The sequence below is a fragment of the Dermacentor silvarum genome, chromosome 1 (genome assembly GCF_013339745.2).
Source record: "Dermacentor silvarum isolate Dsil-2018 chromosome 1, BIME_Dsil_1.4, whole genome shotgun sequence".
Lineage (NCBI taxonomy): Eukaryota > Metazoa > Arthropoda > Arachnida > Ixodida > Ixodidae > Dermacentor > Dermacentor silvarum.
This window is the reverse complement of record NC_051154.1, coordinates 153,026,098-153,044,548: the sequence shown is the minus strand read 5'-3', so window position 1 is coordinate 153,044,548 and position 18,451 is coordinate 153,026,098. Positions and strand designations below refer to the sequence as shown.

The 18,451-nt window shown below is 47.5% G+C and overlaps 2 protein-coding genes across 4 annotated transcripts in view; one reads left to right on the top strand and one right to left on the bottom strand.

The window, feature by feature from the left end:
- LOC119436248 (uncharacterized) overlaps positions 1-18,451 on the top strand; it is a 172,652-nt gene that overhangs the window by 84,773 nt on the left and 69,428 nt on the right. The gene's annotated exons all lie outside the window — the stretch shown is intronic.
- On the bottom strand, positions 1,305-2,770 carry LOC119436249 (speckle-type POZ protein). The gene has a single exon (XM_037703043.2). It carries the CDS (start codon positions 2,613-2,615, stop codon positions 1,404-1,406), a length of 1,212 nt encoding a protein of 403 aa, XP_037558971.1. The 5' UTR covers positions 2,616-2,770; the 3' UTR covers positions 1,305-1,403.

Genomic DNA, 18,451 nt, shown 5'->3' with positions numbered 1-18,451 from the left:
CTTTCTCTCACTCCTTCTCTCTCTCTATTTCTTTCTTTCTCTCTGTCTCTCCCTTTCTCTTCCTTTCTTTTTCTATCTTTCTTCCTCTCTTTCTTTCTTTCCTTTTTGTCCCTGGTATGTGCCATTGAGATTGGACACTTTCTGCACTATCGCCAGGATCGAACCACTTTTCAGCGTGACACCGCCGCCGCCGACACTTGTGAGCCTATAAAGCTTCGCTTAAAAAGAATAGTCGGCTGGCAGCAGAAGGGAAGGAGAAAGCATGTGCGAAAGCGTGAAGAGGAGCGGAGGGAGAGAGCAAACTCCGGCGTCCGTGTTGCGCCGTTTGCCCCCAGCGATTGCGTTGCGCGGCGGCGGAGTCAGCGCTCCTGTTATCTTACTCTGTGGTCCGGTACAACTGGCTGATATCTGCTCTTAAGAACAGTTATAGCGCAAGAACGTATTTGTGAATACAGGTCTATATTTTTCCGTACTAAAATGTAATTGCGAAGTAATTAGGCAAACCACTCAGCGCCCATTCAATTCGCTATTTGTGCGTCGGAACCCCTTGCGCCTCAGCTCAGGACGAACTTATTACGCGAGTCGAGGCACGAACCACCTTGTAAGAGCAGTGTCACGATAATAAGGTTTCAAGCCGAGCATTCTAACTGCTGCGCCAAAGCTAGCCTCTTTTGCTCAAGCAAAATGATGCAGGGTGTTTCATTTTAGCTGCACCATTTTTTTTAATTGCCTGTGGCAGATAGCACAATTGTAGTCCTTGATCTAAACTACTCGATGAGGCGGCCATTATTTCTCGAAATCAAAACGCCCTATTGAATAATTAACCTAATTACGCTAATTAACTTTCTAAATAATTATCTTACAGCACATCTTTCAATATACGTATTGTAGCCGCTGAGTTCGCAAGGCGTATCCACTTGGAACGAATTCTCAGGACTGAACCAATTTCAATATATTAATTTTCAATGTGTCCGACGAAATGCATGGGTGTTCCAGTTAACGTTTTGAGGAAAACGCTGTTTTATGCATTATTCAATTAGGCGTTTTGATTTCTCGTGGAAGTAATGGCTGCCTCATCGAGTAGTTTACATCAACGATTATAATTGTGCTATCTGCCAGAGGCAATTTTTAAAAATTTGGTGCAGCTAAAATGAAACATCCCGTGTACTAGCAGTATTGAGTAGAAGGAAAACTATGCCACAGTCTTTTTGATCAAGAAGAAGGAGGTGGAGAAGAAGAAGAATTTTATATTAGTCCCCCACCCCCTTCCAAGACAGAGTTTACAAAGTGACCATATGGGCCCTTAGACGACCAGGCTATCTCATGAGCCTATGCAAAAAATGTCAGTCCAAATGCTAGAGAACATTTTTCTCCAGCGCATGTAACAGTTTGAGTAGAGATGCCTAGCACTGCTTGAAGCGCTTGTGTGGTGTCCCCATGGGCGGGACCTGCTGGGTGGCCAGTGCCTGGAAGGCCTCGGCGATCAGGTGCGGCTGCCGGTGGATCATGTTCTTCCAGCCCACAGTTTCTGCAACATGCGTGGCATGCCTGTCATTGATGAAATCAATGGCACGTGACTTTAACTGTTCTGCACAGTGCCTGTCGGCCAGACTAAGCACGTCCGCAGCTGTATCGACAGATAGTTTCGACCACAAGGCCTCCTCACACATGACCTTTAAGCGTCCCAGGGCGTACTTGTCAGCGGCAGCGAGAAGGTCATCAGCCATGTTGTCAAGATTGGGTGCTTGGCCAGTGTAAATGAACCGCAGCATTTCGCGTAGCACCTCGTGGTCCATGTCTGTGATCTCCACTCGACTCTGATTCTTCTCTTGCATCTCGTGCTCAAACATGGCCGCAAATACAGGAGAGCGAGCCGCAAGGATGGCTTTGTGTACATAGAATTCCCGGCCATTGGCGCTCATGACGACATCGCTAAACTTGCGGCTCTCAAAGAGGTGCCCAAAGTCGTCGGACAACCGGCATTCGGGGACCTTGAACTGGATGACATTATTCTGCCCGGAGATGTTCACAGAATCCGCAAGAACGCATACCTCGCAGTAGATTGTAAGCTTGTCATCTGGAACGAGTCCACTGGTTTCGGTGAGCATGTCTCTTCGAATAAACTCCTTGAAGCCCCAATCCTTGCCAGGAACAAAGTGGAACGCCTTTTTACTATCCAATGTCTCGAACTGTTGCCGCTTTGCGGTGATGAGGGAAAACTTGAACTTAGCTCGCACCTCACTCTTGTTGGAGGACACGAGCAGCAGGTACAGGGACAGGTAGTCTTTGCTCTCCTCGTCCACACCCTTAGGATTCAACTTTAGGCACCACTTGAGTTTGTCATTGGCTCCGGCAGAAAATGTCGAGCTTTTGAGCACTTCCCCCGTCTCTTCCCAGCACAAGCTGAAGTTTTTGATTGTCCACATGTAAGAAAACTTGTTAATCCTCACTTGAGTGTGGCACCAGCTGTCGGCCACGGGCATGTTCACCTCGCTCTGCGGAGGCCTAGGCTGCAGGCGAGGATCGGCCAAGCTCCTGGAGAACTGTGGCCGTACCTCATCGCGCGCAGCAGAGGCATGGCGCCGCGACGAGCGTTGGCCCCTTCTTCCATCCATGACTGCGGCCGGTAGGTGCTTGCAGGGAGTCGCCTTGCTGACGGCGGCACTGCTGAGGGCGGCGCTGCTGAGGGCGGCGACCACGTTGCAGCTGCGGCTCAGCGTCAACCACGGGTCGACTGCCCGAGCGGCCACGTCTGCACCGGGATCGCCCGCACCAGACGTTCGTTCTCTTCACGTGCAGCCCGGGCGAGCTTTTCTTTTTCCTTTTCCTAACAATTACCCACTACGGAGGATTGACCAAGAAGCAGACGCTTTTACAAGTGTTTATAGTGGCACGAGCAGCGAGTGACACTCTTGTTTCTTAAGCAGCGACTTTCGGTTTGTGCGGGAAAAAAAAAAAACGTTTCTAAATTCACAATAAATAATTAAAAATAAAAACTGTACGAAATCGATTGTTCTACTCAATGTTGATGATAGATATGACATCAGACCATAAGTCTAGTTACAAATTGAGTTAGTTAAGTGACAGGAATGATTAGAAAATAATTAGAATCGCTAATAGCCGTACACCCATGTGCGTGTCGGTTTTGGCTCAATGTGCGGGTCGGTTTGGCTCCATGTGCGCGTCTGGTTCCCGCCCTCAGATTTTCCTTTTTTTATACATGGCTTGCACGTGACGTCACGTCCGCCCGCGCCGCTGCGTCCGCGCCATGCCGGAGCACCGCGCGCGCCGCCTTCGCATCTGATCGCGTGCGCTTATGCGGTCGCACTGTGTTTTCTAAGCGGATTTCACCGCTAATCGCGAGAAATGCCACCCGTTTACAGTATGCCTGCGTTTAACGAGGCATTTTACGCAGGACTGATCGGTTCAGCGCGTGCACGATATCAAGAAAAAGTGAAACTGTGCGACGATGTGGACCCGTACACGTTGCGACTGAGTGCGGATACGACGATGGACGTTAGCGCTTTCCCCGAGGTCTCGCACGGATGCATTGTAAACTGCCTAGTTTTCTCTTCAAGCTTCGCGACACTGGAGGAAATGAAGGCTTATAAATCGCTTGAATCCCACAACTACTTCACAAGCGGTTGGGTGAAAACACTGTCGGCGAAGCGGCTGCAAGGAGAAAAGGTGTTCCTACTAGGAGATGTAGGCTGCAGCCCCCGTTTTCTATGCCGCATTTTGTTTATAACATTCAGAGGCATTCCCTGGTTAGGTGGTGCGTGCAGGAGACACGCAAGATTGGAGCTTGGTGCAGAGAAGAAACGGACTGATACTGTCCATTTAACAATCACGCAAAAGCGGAGTTTATGTGCTAGGGTCTGAAAATTTTCAAACAGGATATGCAGCTTGCGCGAGTGTTTTGTGGCTGGGAGAATGATGTGCGTACTTTCCATGCTTTATTTGGATCGATATTTCTGCATTGTTTACATGTATGTTTTGATTTCAACAGTTTTCAACGGGCTGTCTGTGTATGTGCGGTCGTCGTCACCGTCGTCGTAGCGGTTTTCGGGTGGCGTTGCGCCGACTCCAAAAGCTCTTGCCGGTGCAGCGGTCACCGCGTCGACCTCGGGAGTCGTTCGTTTAAACCATCGCCTTGCAGCACGCTCGTAGCACGCAGTGCCTTCATTATTTGCTTTGTAGCCTACCAAAAGCGTTGGCGCCCAGTCCGGGTTCGTTTCTTCACAGAGCTTGGACGGTCTTCCTACAAATGCAAACAAATGTGATTCTAGTGCAGCGTTAAGTGCGCATTATGTAATATTGCGCAGGCTTAGCTGTTACGAAGTGGGCGCCGCACACTCGAATGTTTGGGAGATCGCCCTTGAGATCAGCACGCTTGATACGCGCAAGCCACAGGCTGCGCCGCTTCGAGCTAAGTGCTTTCGTTCGTTCGTCTTGCCATTCCACAACCTTCGGAAGCCGAAAAAGGTTCGTGTTTGCCGACTCCTTCCTCGAGCTGCTTTTATTACTGCGGTTGCAACACCCAACAACTGCGCAAATAGCCATTGCAAAACAGTGCCATTCGCATACGACTAACAGCGTGGTGCCATATGGTGGTGCTCCGGGTGCTCCGGTATGGCGGAAACCTAACCCAGCATTGGCGGAAGTGACGTCAGTGCAAGCCATGAATTATAAGGACACTCCGGGCGCATTCCTGCCGTCGTCGTCACCGTGATGTTCCGTACCGGGGGGGACAGGAGGGAGGGGGCGTTCTACTCCAACGGCTGCGCGCGGTCCCTGTCTTGAAAGCGATCTGCGATGAGTACAGAGTGTAGGTGCGCGGAGGGCTCATAGCTTCGTGTGCGCTGTTTTCACCGCTTAGTTCGGGTTGAAGCGATTCCGCCTTTTTTCACGGCCCGACGGCGCATGCGCCCTGCCCTGGCGGATTAGTCGCGAAACGTTTTGCAAGGATCGCGCGCGCGGCCGCACAGCCCCATCTCAGGGGAAAGTTGTTGTTGGGGAAAGTCCTCCGGGAAAAAAAAAAAAGCACTCGGACGCGCGCTACTGCAAACACTCGTGCCGTGTACCGCGTTAAAACTCCACAATTTCAAATAAAGTCTTATTCATTCATTCATTTCACTGCTAGCTCAACGTCGGTGCGGTACTGAAAACGTACGTAGCGTAAGACTGCAACTCCACTTTAACATAGAAAGTGGCGAGGGCTTCGTTCGGACTACACAGGGAACCACGTATATATAGTTGCCGCCTTGCATTGATGACTATAATAGTAAATTTATCGATAAACCCCTGCGTGCGTTACACTTGGACGGCACTTAAAAACATCACGTTGCTGACGAAGACTTCTTGCAGCGTCGGCCCTCACTTGCTGGTAGTGGCATGGTGTGCCTGACTTCACGTACTTCACGTACTCGTGAAGTCAGGCGCGGTAACACTGGGTCGATATACGAGACCGACAAGACGCTCACGCCACCAATGATTGGCCAAGTATTCAGCACAGTGTGTCGCTGAGACCATTTTAAGATACCAGGCATACAAGACGCAACCGACGAGGGTGAGTTGTAGTACTGCGACGCATAGGCGGAAAGATTTCATTTTTCCGGGGGGGGGGGGGGGGGGGGGGGGGCTGACCAGCTTTCCGAACCCCACCCATGTGCGCTTATATATATATATATATATATATATATATATAACCTTTAATAACAGTTACACTGGGAACTTCGCGTGACCTCAAAAGATTGTTCACTGAAGTGACGAGCTTATATGAGTATTTGCAAGACCTCAGAGTAGGAGACAATTCAGTTTTACAGCCTGAGTCCCCTCGCACCGCCAATAGACTGACGTTTCTTGGCTGAGCCATGCGACAAGAGGATTCAGTTAAAGATACATTAGGGAAACATATGTGTTTGTGCGTATTAAGTCGCACAAGTACACATCTATGAAAAAAGCTTTGTAACGCCTTGTAAATGTTTTAATGCAACAGATACATTCAAGAAATCTTTTGCTGACGAAAGGTCAGTTATTAAGAAGATAAGACATAACATATAAAAACTAAACGATATATAACAATTTCTGACACAACTTATGACTAAAATTATTAGCATAAGTATATTGTGATTCCATAACGCAATAGTTGTCATAACGCAATAGTTGTCCATAACGCAATTACTTGTCAAAGCATGCCTTATGCCACTAGTTTCGTTTATATTGCGGAGGCAGAACAAAGGATTATAGAGTAAAAATTATCAGGTGCCCAAATAAATGAACATAATCATAAATAAATAAGAGAGCGATATCTCAAAAGCGCGAAGGGCTCGATAGCAAATATAGGAACAACATGGATTGTGGTATTGAGAGGCAAATGCAGCATATGACGAATAAAAATTAATAAGGAAAATGCACGGATAGATTAGGGAGCCCAAATGCCTTCACTCTGCTTGCGCTGTTATGGATCCCATTTTCGTTCCTTTGTATAACTTTTTACGTTGTTTTCTAAGCCAGCTGGTTTGCTTTGACTTGTAAGTTGGCGCCTTTCTCTCTCTATTAAAGACATCAGTTCGTTGTCTGATGCAATGATTTCACCATTATTGAAGAAGTGTTCCTTCGGGCACTTAATCTGGAAATGAAGTCGTCGGCAATCTTAATCAAATTGATTTTGCGGAAGAGTTCTTAGTGGGCACGAAGAAATTGCCAGATGGTTCAAATGGGTTTGTTCAGTCGTCGACCGCAAGTACATTTTCAGTCGCCGAAGGCAAGAAAAGGACCTCTCAGATGTGGTCGATGAGGCCGGTATGGCCACGCAATTTTGTTAGCTTGGCCAAAGGTTTCGCGGGTGTTCGCCCTTGCCCCCCTTAAACATGTGCACGACGTCCCCAAATGTGTGCAATGATGCCGACCTTTGCTGGCTTAAAATGTCAATCAGCATATCTCTGTGCAAAATCAGGCGTTCTGGTTCAAGGTCGTCAGCGTAGAACTGTTATATATGCTTCGTCTTCCTTCCCTATGGCAAGCTACTCAATGTGGGACTTATGCTACCACATATCAGGTGGATACCTGTTGTTCAACTAAACAGCACTGTGTCAAGTACTTCCTAGAACCTCTGGCGGTACATGTCACTCGCTGATGGAAACGCGTGAGCTGAGGAACCTTCTTGATAGCGGCGTGGAGTCTTCTTTCTCCTAACGGCTAGAACACACAGGTCCTCAACTTCTACTTTTCCTGCATGTGCCATACATATGTGGGTCACGCGCTTCATTTTGGAGTTTATCTGCGCCGAGTTCAAGCTTGGGCCATCCGAGATGGCTGGTCCCTTCGCGTGCGCTGTCTCCGCGCGCGCTATAGTGTTATGTTTCCGCAGGTGATTATACGGTGGAAAATACGCTTCCTTTTCAGCGTCAGATGGGTTCTGGCGAAGTACCGATAAGCGAGGTGCCCACAATTGGTTTTGTCGTTGGTGCTCATGCTGTGTTTGTAACTGGTGCACATTGCAACGTCCGCAGCCGCGGTAGAATCGAGCTCGACGCCTGTTTTCTATTTCTCCTTTTATTGCGACAGCAATTGTATCGACACTCCGGGCAAATTTTCGCTGTCTTCGCCGCCGTGATATTCCGTATAAATTGCAAAAGTCATATGAGTAAGCGGCCCATGCACTACGGGTGCGAGAAAAAGCCCGTAACGCTGAGCCGTAACACATGATGGACATTATCTTCCCACGCGCTCAATATTCAGGTTAGTTGGAGGTCACGTGAACAAATACGTGCACGGGCAGGAGAGCATGCGTCTTCTCATCTAGCCCTGCCGCAGCTGCAAATTACTGTGTGCGGTTGACGCTTACGCGACCCACGTGCCGTATCCACTTGTTGGTAATCATTGGGGGGTGCAATGATCTAGGGCGAGCAGGGATGGCTGCTAACTTCATGCGCTCTATACCTCTTTCTTAGGCTGTTTTTCCGCGCCCCAAGTGTTGCAGATCAACATACCCTAAGTTAAGAGACAGGGGTAATTGGAGATGAATGTTTCGTGACGGTCCACAAGAGTAAGCGAGTTACTAGCTGTAATATATATTTGCTACAAGGTATTACAATGTACAAAACAGCTACGTTTCAAGCCTTGTGCGCAGCAAGACAAATCGATCGGAACTGAGCACACCCGCGAGCGATTAGGCAGAAAATAATCAGATAGTGGCCGCACCGAGGAACTTCACTGAGTCCAGAAACTGACAAGCCACTGCTTCAAAATATTTGCCGAATAAAGAACAAAGAGCAAACACACTAATCCTGACTGAATTCGTATCGGAAAGCTTGGATAGCTTGGAATACATATTTAGCCCCGCTTTTAGAACAAGCACCATATACGCTGCTTGCGCCGTTTGGACATAGCTAATCAGCTCCGAAAGCGCTTTGCATGTTCTCTGAAGCTGTGATCAAAAACTTCGTGTCGTCCACCTAGTCACCGTCTACGATATCTCCGAAAACAGAGGTTTTCTAAGCCGCGCCGGCGTAATACACTTCTATTGTAAACAAGGAGGCAACGTCAATGTTGATGATGATGATAGTAGCCTTTCTTATTTACCGAAATTTACCGTTTTTTCCTCACGATAAACCCGCGTTTTATACGGCTAAAGCAACACCTGTAGCCTTCCGTGGTGGCTCAGTCAGCTCAGGCGTGAGCACGAGATCACGGGATCAAATACCGGCCGCGGCGGCCGCATTTCGATGGAGGCGAAATGCAAAAACGCCCGTGTTCTTGCTTTGTAGTGCAGGTTAAAGAACCCCAGGTGGTCAAATTAATCCGGAGCCTTCCACTACGGCGTGCCCTAATTAGAACTGGTTTTAGCACGTAAAACCCAGAAAGAGGAAGAAGACCTGTAGCGAAGCCAGGTATCGGTTTCTCCGAGCTTATATATAGGAAAAGGACTTTACCCAATACAGCCATGTGCTTGGCGGCTGCGCCTGATAATACAGGGTGTTCAAAACTAAGCTTTATGGTTTTTCTTAAAGTTAAGCACTGGAGGCACGCGAAGACCACCTGTGCAAATAAGTTATGTGGCTAGGGGGGCACAAAGTGAGATGATAATTATAGCTGTAGCAGCCCAATTAACTAAAATTGAACAATTATTTTTTGTTGATTGCAGTAAGTGGGTATGTTTGTATTGAAAACTTAGAGACAGTCGATTTTCTACACAGTATCAGTCGGAAGAATTATTCTAGCGTGTCCGTGCTCCGAGATATCAGACTCCAAATTTCAATTGTCGTACTGCGCAGAATAATCGAGAATAAAGACGCGACAATTCTCATGAATTCCCGTGAATGATCATGAAGCTCAGTGACCACTTCTGTGGAGGGATGGCGGTGCCATCTTCTCTCTTGAGTCGTGGGGGTGTGTTGACTAGAGGAACGTTCTTGAATATACGGGCGTAACGGTCCGCTCCAACGCAGCAACCACTACGCTGGTTGTTTACGATATGCGAATCACCGCGTATGAAGACTCACGACGCCACCTACAAGAATAACGATGTGGCGTAGTAGGCGAGAGCGCGAGCCAGCGTCTTCATGTTTTGTTTCCCACGCGACGTCATCCTCTTACAAAAGGCGCGCATCTGCTCCCGTTTCTCTAACCACGCGACGCCATCCTAGTCCCGCGCGCTGGCGTTGGACGCTGACGTCACGCTCCCCCGCTCCGCGAGAATGCCCACTCAGATAAGCAGATCCGGCTGTTTTGAGCCACAGAACACCCATGTTTGAGATTCCCATGCTTAATGTACGACAATAAAACTGCGAAGTTACAATGACAAACTTGTAGCGTACGAACGGTACTGTGCTCGTACTGGATATTGTCAACGTGTAACTGTGATCACAATGAGTGCTACAGTTAAAAAAAAAAGTTGCCTATGCGTAGTTCTTAGTTTAGCTGTTAGTTTTATTATTTATATATGAACACTTCAGCAAGAGATCTCTTTCATTAAGCAGGTTGGTCGCGGAACCGATGACAGCCAATGAGGCAACCGTTGACACCCAAGGGGAAACGAAGTTAATCAGGCGCGAAGGCGCTCGAGCGGACCTCGGCGTGTTTGGCAAAAGGGACGTTCCCTCGTTCATTCGACGCCACCGACGGGACGAGTAAGGCACGGCAGGCGCCAGGAGGTCCAAGGTGTTCATGAAAAAAATAACTACGGCACTTCGCGACAACCACCCTCCTACAGAATACAACTAAGCTTGTGAGCGAGCTAGCTTTACTTCTACATGGCTGATACCACTGGTATCTCGAAAAATAGTTTTGAAATGCTGGTGGCCTTTTTTTTTTTTTTTATGCGACAGGGCCATCCCCCTGTCAGCGAGGGGCGATGCAGAAATCTGAGGGGGGGTCAGGACATCCGGACATCCCCCCTGGATCCGCGCCTGCGCGGGGACGCCGGCGGCGGCATCATCGCGACCCGAAACGGTTATTGGAATGAGCCAATAACAGCTTACGCTGTAAAACAGCGCACTCAGGCCTGCTCACCCTATATGTATATATTTGGTGATGCTACAAGGCTTCCAGAAACGACATGCTGCCTCAGAGTAGCTTAATAATTATTCACGAAAACACACAACCGATGCGCACTGAGCATTGGCGCAGGTTCACAAATCAACCAGCGAAAACCCTGGCACCCTTCCAAAACGTTTCCAGCGGCGTGCGGCAGCACAGGAAATGAAAAAAAGGCGGATTCGCTCGCTGCGGCTGCGCTTCCTCACTATAGCGTTTCGACAGCGAGTTTTCCCCGGTCATCTAGTGAAATGTCTTCATGTTTGCTTGCGCTTTTCGTGACACCATGTTTGTTAATTAGATAGTAAGCGAATGTTTACAAGTTTATACTGCCGCTAAACTACTATCCTTACTTCGTATAGCTGTCTACTAATTTGCTATCGTAATCGATGCTCGGTGAAACTGTGACTTTTTTGGTATTCCTAAATCGGGGTAGCTTGCATCTAGTGGCGAAAGGCTAAAGACACAGCGGAGCTCACGTTCTACCTAGTCATGGCTGTACGAAGTGATGTTAAGTTATACGAAGTGATGTTAAGTTATACGAAGTGCCAAGCATTTCCTCTGGTCCGTGCATCGTGGAACGCCTCGCGAAACACTTGCAGTTTCGAGCACACGTAGGGGAAGTTGGGCGAAAGCATAGTGTACTGAAATATAGGGGTAGTGGCTCAGATGACGGCTCCGCTTGAGCCCTTGATGACGCCTCTGAGAGATGGCGTTACAAACATTCTTACTTTTTTTTTTTTTTTGGAAGCGGGTGTGTGGCGCACGTGTTGCCTGGTGAAAGCATTGCAAGCGGCAGTTTTTAAACCGCGCTTAGGGAAGCTAGCGGAGGCAGCCGGATAGCGAGTTTGCCGTGCGGCTTACCGTGGGGCTTGTTCAGGTATTTTGGTGGGCTTTCTCGTTAGGTGCTCGGGTGGACAATGGTGCGGCAGGCTAGGAAGGACAGGGGTGATGACGAGCTGGTGCAGTGCGAGGAGTGCAAACGTTGGTGTTATTTGGACGAGACGCACTTCGCCAGTTTAGGCGCCGACTGAGGAGGCTATCTTCGCGTGCAGGTCGTGTGAAGGATTTAAGGGGGCTATGCGGCGGATGGAGGGGAATGGGCAGCCAGTGTGGAAGAGCTCAAAGGGGAGCTGAAGGTGGAGCGAGAGCGGCGAATTGAGCTCGAAACTCGGATCGGCGAGTTGCTTCACAGGGAGGGGACCGAGGCCGTCCTGGTAAAGCGAATAGCTGGCGAGCTACAAGAAACGGGAAAAGCGGGCCGTGCTGGAGAGCGGGTGGAGGGGCGCTAATGGCACAGGCGGCGCGTAATCCCGGGTCAGCTCAGGCGGGCGGCGGGGACAGCGCGGAGACTCAGCAGAGGCATGCCATGAGAGCAGGGAGGGACGCCTAGGGGCCGTTGACAGCAGGCGAGAGCCGGCGGCAACACGGCGGTTCCACAACTCTACAGCGAGGTAGTGCGGCAGGCTTCGGGTGGGAAGGGACGAACGGCAGGAAGCACACATCGTCACGTGTCAGTGGCGCACGGCGGGTGGAGAACCCAGCTAGCGCGAACTGGAGGACGACAATCGCAGGCGGAGGCAAACGTGTAGAGCGAAGGTCCTAGTGGTGGGGGACTCCAACGTAGCTAGGTTTGAGGAGGGCGTCCTTACAACAGTGAAGGCAGACGGGCGGGTGAGGATGGAGGCCCAGTCAGAAAGTGCATGGTTGACGCAATGACAAAAGCTCAGAAGGTGGTATCGGACAACCTGGAGCATGAACATCTGGTCGTTATCCATGTTGGTCTCAACAATGTGCTGAAGGAAGGAGCCAAGAACCTAACAGACAGTTAGATGTTGGGTTGCGTAAACTCAGAGAAACCTCTGCGAATGTGCATGTGACCATATGCACAATCCACAGGTCCGGGCCAGGCTAGCGGGATGGAACGGAGGTGTGCTGAGGCTAACCGGGTCATTAGGGGTCTAGCGACCACTTGGGTACGGCATAACGGAGGTAAACAGGGAAGTGTACGAGTCTGGCTCCCACCCTTTTGCACAGGATGGCATTCACTACAGTGGTGCCACGGGCGGGAGGGAGGGTAGGTAGTAGGATAGGGCGCAAGCTACGGCTTTTTTGGGGGACCCAGAGCCCTAAGCCCACCAGTGTAGACGAAGACGGACCCAGAGAGGCTCCAAGATTCAAGAAACGTAAAATCGGTAGGAGAAGAAATAGACGTATACGCACCAGGGGCAAGGTCATTCTGACATAGGGTACATTAACATGCAAGGTGGCAGGAATAGGCTGAAGTGGGAGGAGATAGACGAGCAACTGAGGCAGGAAAGCTGATGGTATACGGGTTTGTGGAGACACATCTTAGGACATGGAGCAACCTCCCTGTAATCCTGACTATGCATGGGAATATTGCAATAGAACAGAGGGCAGCAGAAAAGGGGGTGGAATTGGTGCATTCATTCATAAAAGTATGAATTGGCAAAGGGTCAAACAGGAATGCAAGGAGCATTTATGGCTAAAAGGGAAAGCTGCAGGAGAGCAGACACTCCTTGGCTTTGTATACCTGTGGACAGGAGCAACGCCAAAGAGGAAAAAAAAATGCTAGAATGCATATCAGTGACATTAATGAGCTAGGAGAAGGGTGCGAGATTATTATACTAGGAGATATGAACGCACACATAGAACATGGACGGGTACACAGACTCAACAGGCAACATGATGCTGGATATGTGTGAAATGCATGACTTAGTGTATGCAACAGTACTGAGAAGTGTGAAGGGCACATAACATGGGAGGTAGGGAGCCTGCAGTCGACGATAGATTATGCACTAATGTCACATAGGATGCACGATAGGCTAAACGTAATGAGCATAGATGAATATGGCTCCAGAAGTCTAGATAGTATCACAAACGTATTAAGGTGAGTTTTAGAAGGAAATGAAAGTAGGTAGGAGGCAAGATGAACAACAGGTGGGATATTTTACTCGGAAAAGCAGCTTGAAATAGCAACCCAGCAATTGAGGAAGTAATTTCAGAGGTACAAACAGAATGGACATTGCAAATTTAACAGGGCTATTTGAGCTAGAGCTTACTAAGGTCAGTGGCTATGGTGTTGGGCTGCTGAGCACGAGGTCGCGGGATCGAATCCCGGCCACGGCGGGCCGCATTTCGATGGGGGCGAAATGTGAAAACACCCGTGTACTTAGATTAGGTGTACGTTAAAGAACCCCAGGTGGTCCAAATTTCTGGAGTCCCCCACTACGCCGTGCCTCATAATCAGAACTGGTTTTGGCACGTAAAACCCCATAATTTAATTTTTTTAATTTTAGCTTACTAAGGTACGAGTCAGGACAGAAGGGAACAGAAGACGTAAACCCAAGAGCTGGTGGGATGAGGAGGTTAAGAGGCCTAGAAAACGTCAGGAAGCATCCAGGGAACACAGATATTCAAAGCAAGGGGTGAACCAGAAGCTGATGTAGGCAGAAATGGAATAACTTTTTAAACTGTAGAAGGGGAAGCATCCATTTGATCAATGAGAAGATCAGAAGAAAGGGGAGCCATGTTGTCAGAAGTAAAACAAAAAGGATAGAAAAGCAGCGAAGAAATTTTGGAAACATCTCAACTCCTTGAGTAATAAGACTAGCCTACAGAGCAGAGGTTATAGTTACAGCTCAAGGTGTTCGACTAGAGGGAGATGAGGCAATGGAACATATAAGAACAATGATGACAGAAAAATTTAAAGAACGAAACATAGCTAGCATGTGCTAAATCAGGTGAGGATTAGACTAGTCAGTGCAGTGGCTCCACTGGCAGAAAGCGAGTGGGAAAGGGCAGAGAAGAGGCTTCCTAGTAGCACGTCGACAGGTCCTGATGGCATCCCAATTATGTTGATAAAGACATTGGGCCCAAAATCTAAGAAAGCATTAAGAGAGGCATTGAGCAAAATGAAATGGACGGTAAAGCCCCTGACGGGTGGAGACTGAGCAGGATGAGCATGATATATAAGGGAAAGGGGGACAAAGCCGACATAAACAACTACCGCCCATAAACGTGACGTCAGTGGTTTACAGGGTGGTGATGCAGATTATAAAGGACAGACTGCAGGCATGGGTGGCGCGAGAGCGAGGAGGTGCTGGGGGAACTACAAAATGGGTTCCGAAAACAAAGAAGGTTAGAAGATAATCTGTTCTCATTGACACAGTGTATTGAAATAGCAGCAAAGGAACACAGACCCCTATGGCTTGCATTTCTGGATATCAAGGGAGCCTATGACAGTGTAATCCAAAAGGATTTGTGGGACATACTGGGCACTCTAGATGTGGAAGATGGAGTAAGAAATCTTTTAAAAGATATCTATAAAAGTAACAAGGTGCTTATAAAATGGGAAAACAAGGTATCGGGCCTATAGAGATACAGCAGGGGCTTAGGCAGGGGTGCCCTCTGTCACTTGTTGTTTCATGCTGTATTTACAAGGATTAGAGAAAAAATTAGAGAGGAGCGGACTTGGCTTCAACCTTTCGTATTTCAAGCAAGGAAGAATGGATTAAACAGTCATTCACCAGGACTGATTTATGCGGATGACATTGTACTTATGGCTGACAGCAAGGAAGACTTGCAGAGATTAATGGACATCTGTGGTATAGAGGGAGATAGCTTAGGTTTGAAGTTTGTAAAGAAAAATCGCAGTCATGACTTTAATGATAATCGGGCAGCGAGCACTAGGATAACAGGTTGCGCTGGAGGTGGTGGATAAGTACAAATATCTTGGAGTGTGGATAAACAATGGGGCTCAGTTACCTAACGGAACATGAAAAATATGTGACGGCTAAAGGTAGCAGAATGCAGCTGTGATGAAAAATAGGGCACTGTGGAATTACAATAGGTACGAAGTGGTGAGAGGGATTTGGAAAGGGTTGATGGTCCCTAGTTTGACTTTCGGGAATGCGGTCCTGTGCATGAGATCAGAGGTTCGAGCAAGGTTGGAAGTTAAGCAGCGAGGGGTAGGTAGACTGGCTCTGGGAGCACACGGAAATACACCAAATCAGGGGTTACAGGGTGACATGGGATGGACGTCATTCGAGGGCAGGCAAGCCAGCAGCAAGATAAGAATTTGAGTAGCGATTGAGAGAAATGGCAGAAAAGCGGTGGGCAAGGAGAGTTTTCAGTTATTTGTACATGAGGAATGTTGATACAAATGGAGGAAGCTGACCAGAAAACTGTCAATCAAATATTTGGGACTGCAGGAGGGGTGCAAACCAGGAAACAGCGCTTAAGAAAAAGATAAAGGAAACAGAGAGGGGTCTGTGGTAACACAGGGATGCAGACGAACTCAGCACTGGGAACATACCGAACTTTCAAGCAAGAAATTGCCAAAGAAAATATCTACGCTAATTCTAGGGAAGCTCTTTGTTGTTTGAAGCCAGGACGGGAGTATTGCGGACTAAGATGTACCGAGTCAAGTACCAAGGTACAGACAAGTTGTGCTGTGCGTGTGGAGAAGAAGAGGAAACGGCTGAACACCTCATACTTTTCTGTAAAGGGCTTAACCCTACAGTGGCAAGGCCACGGGGCTGATTTTTTCAAAGCATTGGGGTTTAGGGACAGTGAAGGCGAAATAGACATTAAGCGGGTAGAAATAACCAAACAGAGGTTATCTGATTGGTGGATAAAATCAAGGCAGGGGTGAAATTTCACCCCCCACAAGTACAAATATGTTAATAGTCATGGGCTAGGTGGCGTATGCCACGCCCGGTTTAAAGGGTTCAGCCTCATCCATCCATCCATGCCAGGTGGTGATAGGCGTCATGCTGCCATGGAAGTGACACAGCAATTGACACTGATGAGCCAGTGGCACTTTGAGAGTGTGCGACGTGTGGGTCACATGGATAAGCTCTCGCCAACCAACACACAAACGTTACACTATTTTTTTGCTTTATTGAATTCTACTATTCATGGGGAGCAATATGAGCGATTTTTTGTGTTTTCTTGTGCTTGCACAAAAATGCATTGTTTTTAATTTAAAAATTCATGGTGTGCACAAAATTACCCAAATGAGCTATAAGAAAACTAAAAGCAGATTTTAAAAGAAAAGCTGAAACTCTGTATATGATGAAAATTTCATTGAGCTGTCACAAATATTCAAGAAAAAGTTTTTCCGAGGGGAATATCCCCTTAAGTATCGAGTTAACGCAACAAGAAAGCACATTAGAATTTTACCAAAGGGCCAGAAGGATCCCCGAGGCAATGTTAAAAAATGGCAGTGGGAAGCAAAAGGCCGGTCACGAAACTCCTTAAGGACAACCCCATGTTGCAAAGCCTTTCTACAAGAAGTGCCCTTTAAAAGCAGGGGCATGATAAATAATAAACTATAAAACGTATTCTTCACAAATGACTATTTTCCTGTATAAGTATTTCAGTCTGGAGCACATTCCATGACCTAACACAGAGGCAACAGGTCTGCACATCAAGTGCATGTGTGGAAAAGGCAATCCAATTGCACCATTCCAAACAACATTCACATTTTATTAGAATCCGCACGCATAAACACCCTCGTTTAAAAACAAGGTCAATGGCCTATGGCAGCCAACGTTGTAGGAGCAGCTCTTCAAGGTACGAGATCTGCCAGTCTCGGCCCGTTGACGTCACCACAATGTACTCGCAAAAATTGTCCTGGCGCTGAATCTGCACGTCCTGAACACTCGTCCAGCGCATAAGCTGTTGCACCTGGAAGTGAAAGGAAAAGAAATTACAGAAATTTTTAAAATACCACATACTTAGGGGTATTGGTAGACCTGAAGCTTCTTCGATGTAGATGCTTGTGTTAATGCTGAATGTGTTGACATTATGTGATGTTACATTACTGCAGATACCATGGTCATCAGCCTATTTATGTTCAATGCAAGATCAACGTCTGTCCCATTGATCTGCGATGACCCATCTGGTGCAAGTTGACCCAATCTTATGCGGCCGCCGTGGCCGGGATTTGATCAGGCGGCCTTGTGCTACTGTACAGTAAGCAAGATGCCGAGCCCAGAGATAGAAGCTAGGTCGTGCTACACCTTTGGACGTAATGTACGAATCTCGATGTAATACGCAGTTTTTGCTGGAATAAAAAAAACTATTGTGAAATTCTGTATACTTTTTTTTTTCTTTTTACGACAGACCATGAGAGTTAAAAGGTTAGTAGATCTCATGGTGTTCAGATATATTCATGGTGTCACCAGGAGTTGAAAGTGACTTGAGGGTATCTAGCTAACCAAGTCTGCCAGTCTTCAATCAGAATAGTCATTTTCGGAGGTCATCATTCATGTTGGCTATGAAGAAATCCCTAGACATGTTTCAAACCAGACAGAATGGCTGGTGGAAAATAGGGAGGTTGTCTGCTAAGTGTCACAACACCTGTCAACAACATAACCAACTATAATGTGCCACTTTTTGAGCACAGCAACAAAGGTGTTGCTAGCAAAACAAATAAAGAGTATTTTTATTCAATAGTTGTTTATGCGGCCGTTCCCAACAAGTGTCACTCAGTTCATTTTTGCATTGCAATATAAATACATCACTTCTCAAATAAGAGCAGGTTGTTTGGAGAAAATTGTCATTTACCTGTGAGTAGCATGAAATACAAATGAAACCCTTATAAGTATGTGTTTCTCTTTGTCTTGGAGGAAATGAAGCCAGACAATATTTCCCTTTCATGAAACGCCTTCTACCTTGTGGATTAATGCAGAATTGATTTGTCATATTGTGTCTTTGCACTACAAGATGATTAATGAGGCCTTGCTCTGGTGCTTCCTGGTAGAGGTAAGTGGTATAGTAGCGTGAGGAATACGAATCTCACGGGGTCACGAAAAATATTCGTATTAGCCGAAATCGTATCATCGAAACACAATTAAAACTGTCGAATCTCGATAATTCTAAC

Bases quoted from the DNA above. Each gene is read 5' to 3' on its own strand.
- LOC119436249 (XM_037703043.2), bottom strand. From the start codon at position 2,615: ATGGATGGAAGAAGGGGCCAACGCTCGTCGCGGCGCCATGCCTCTGCT.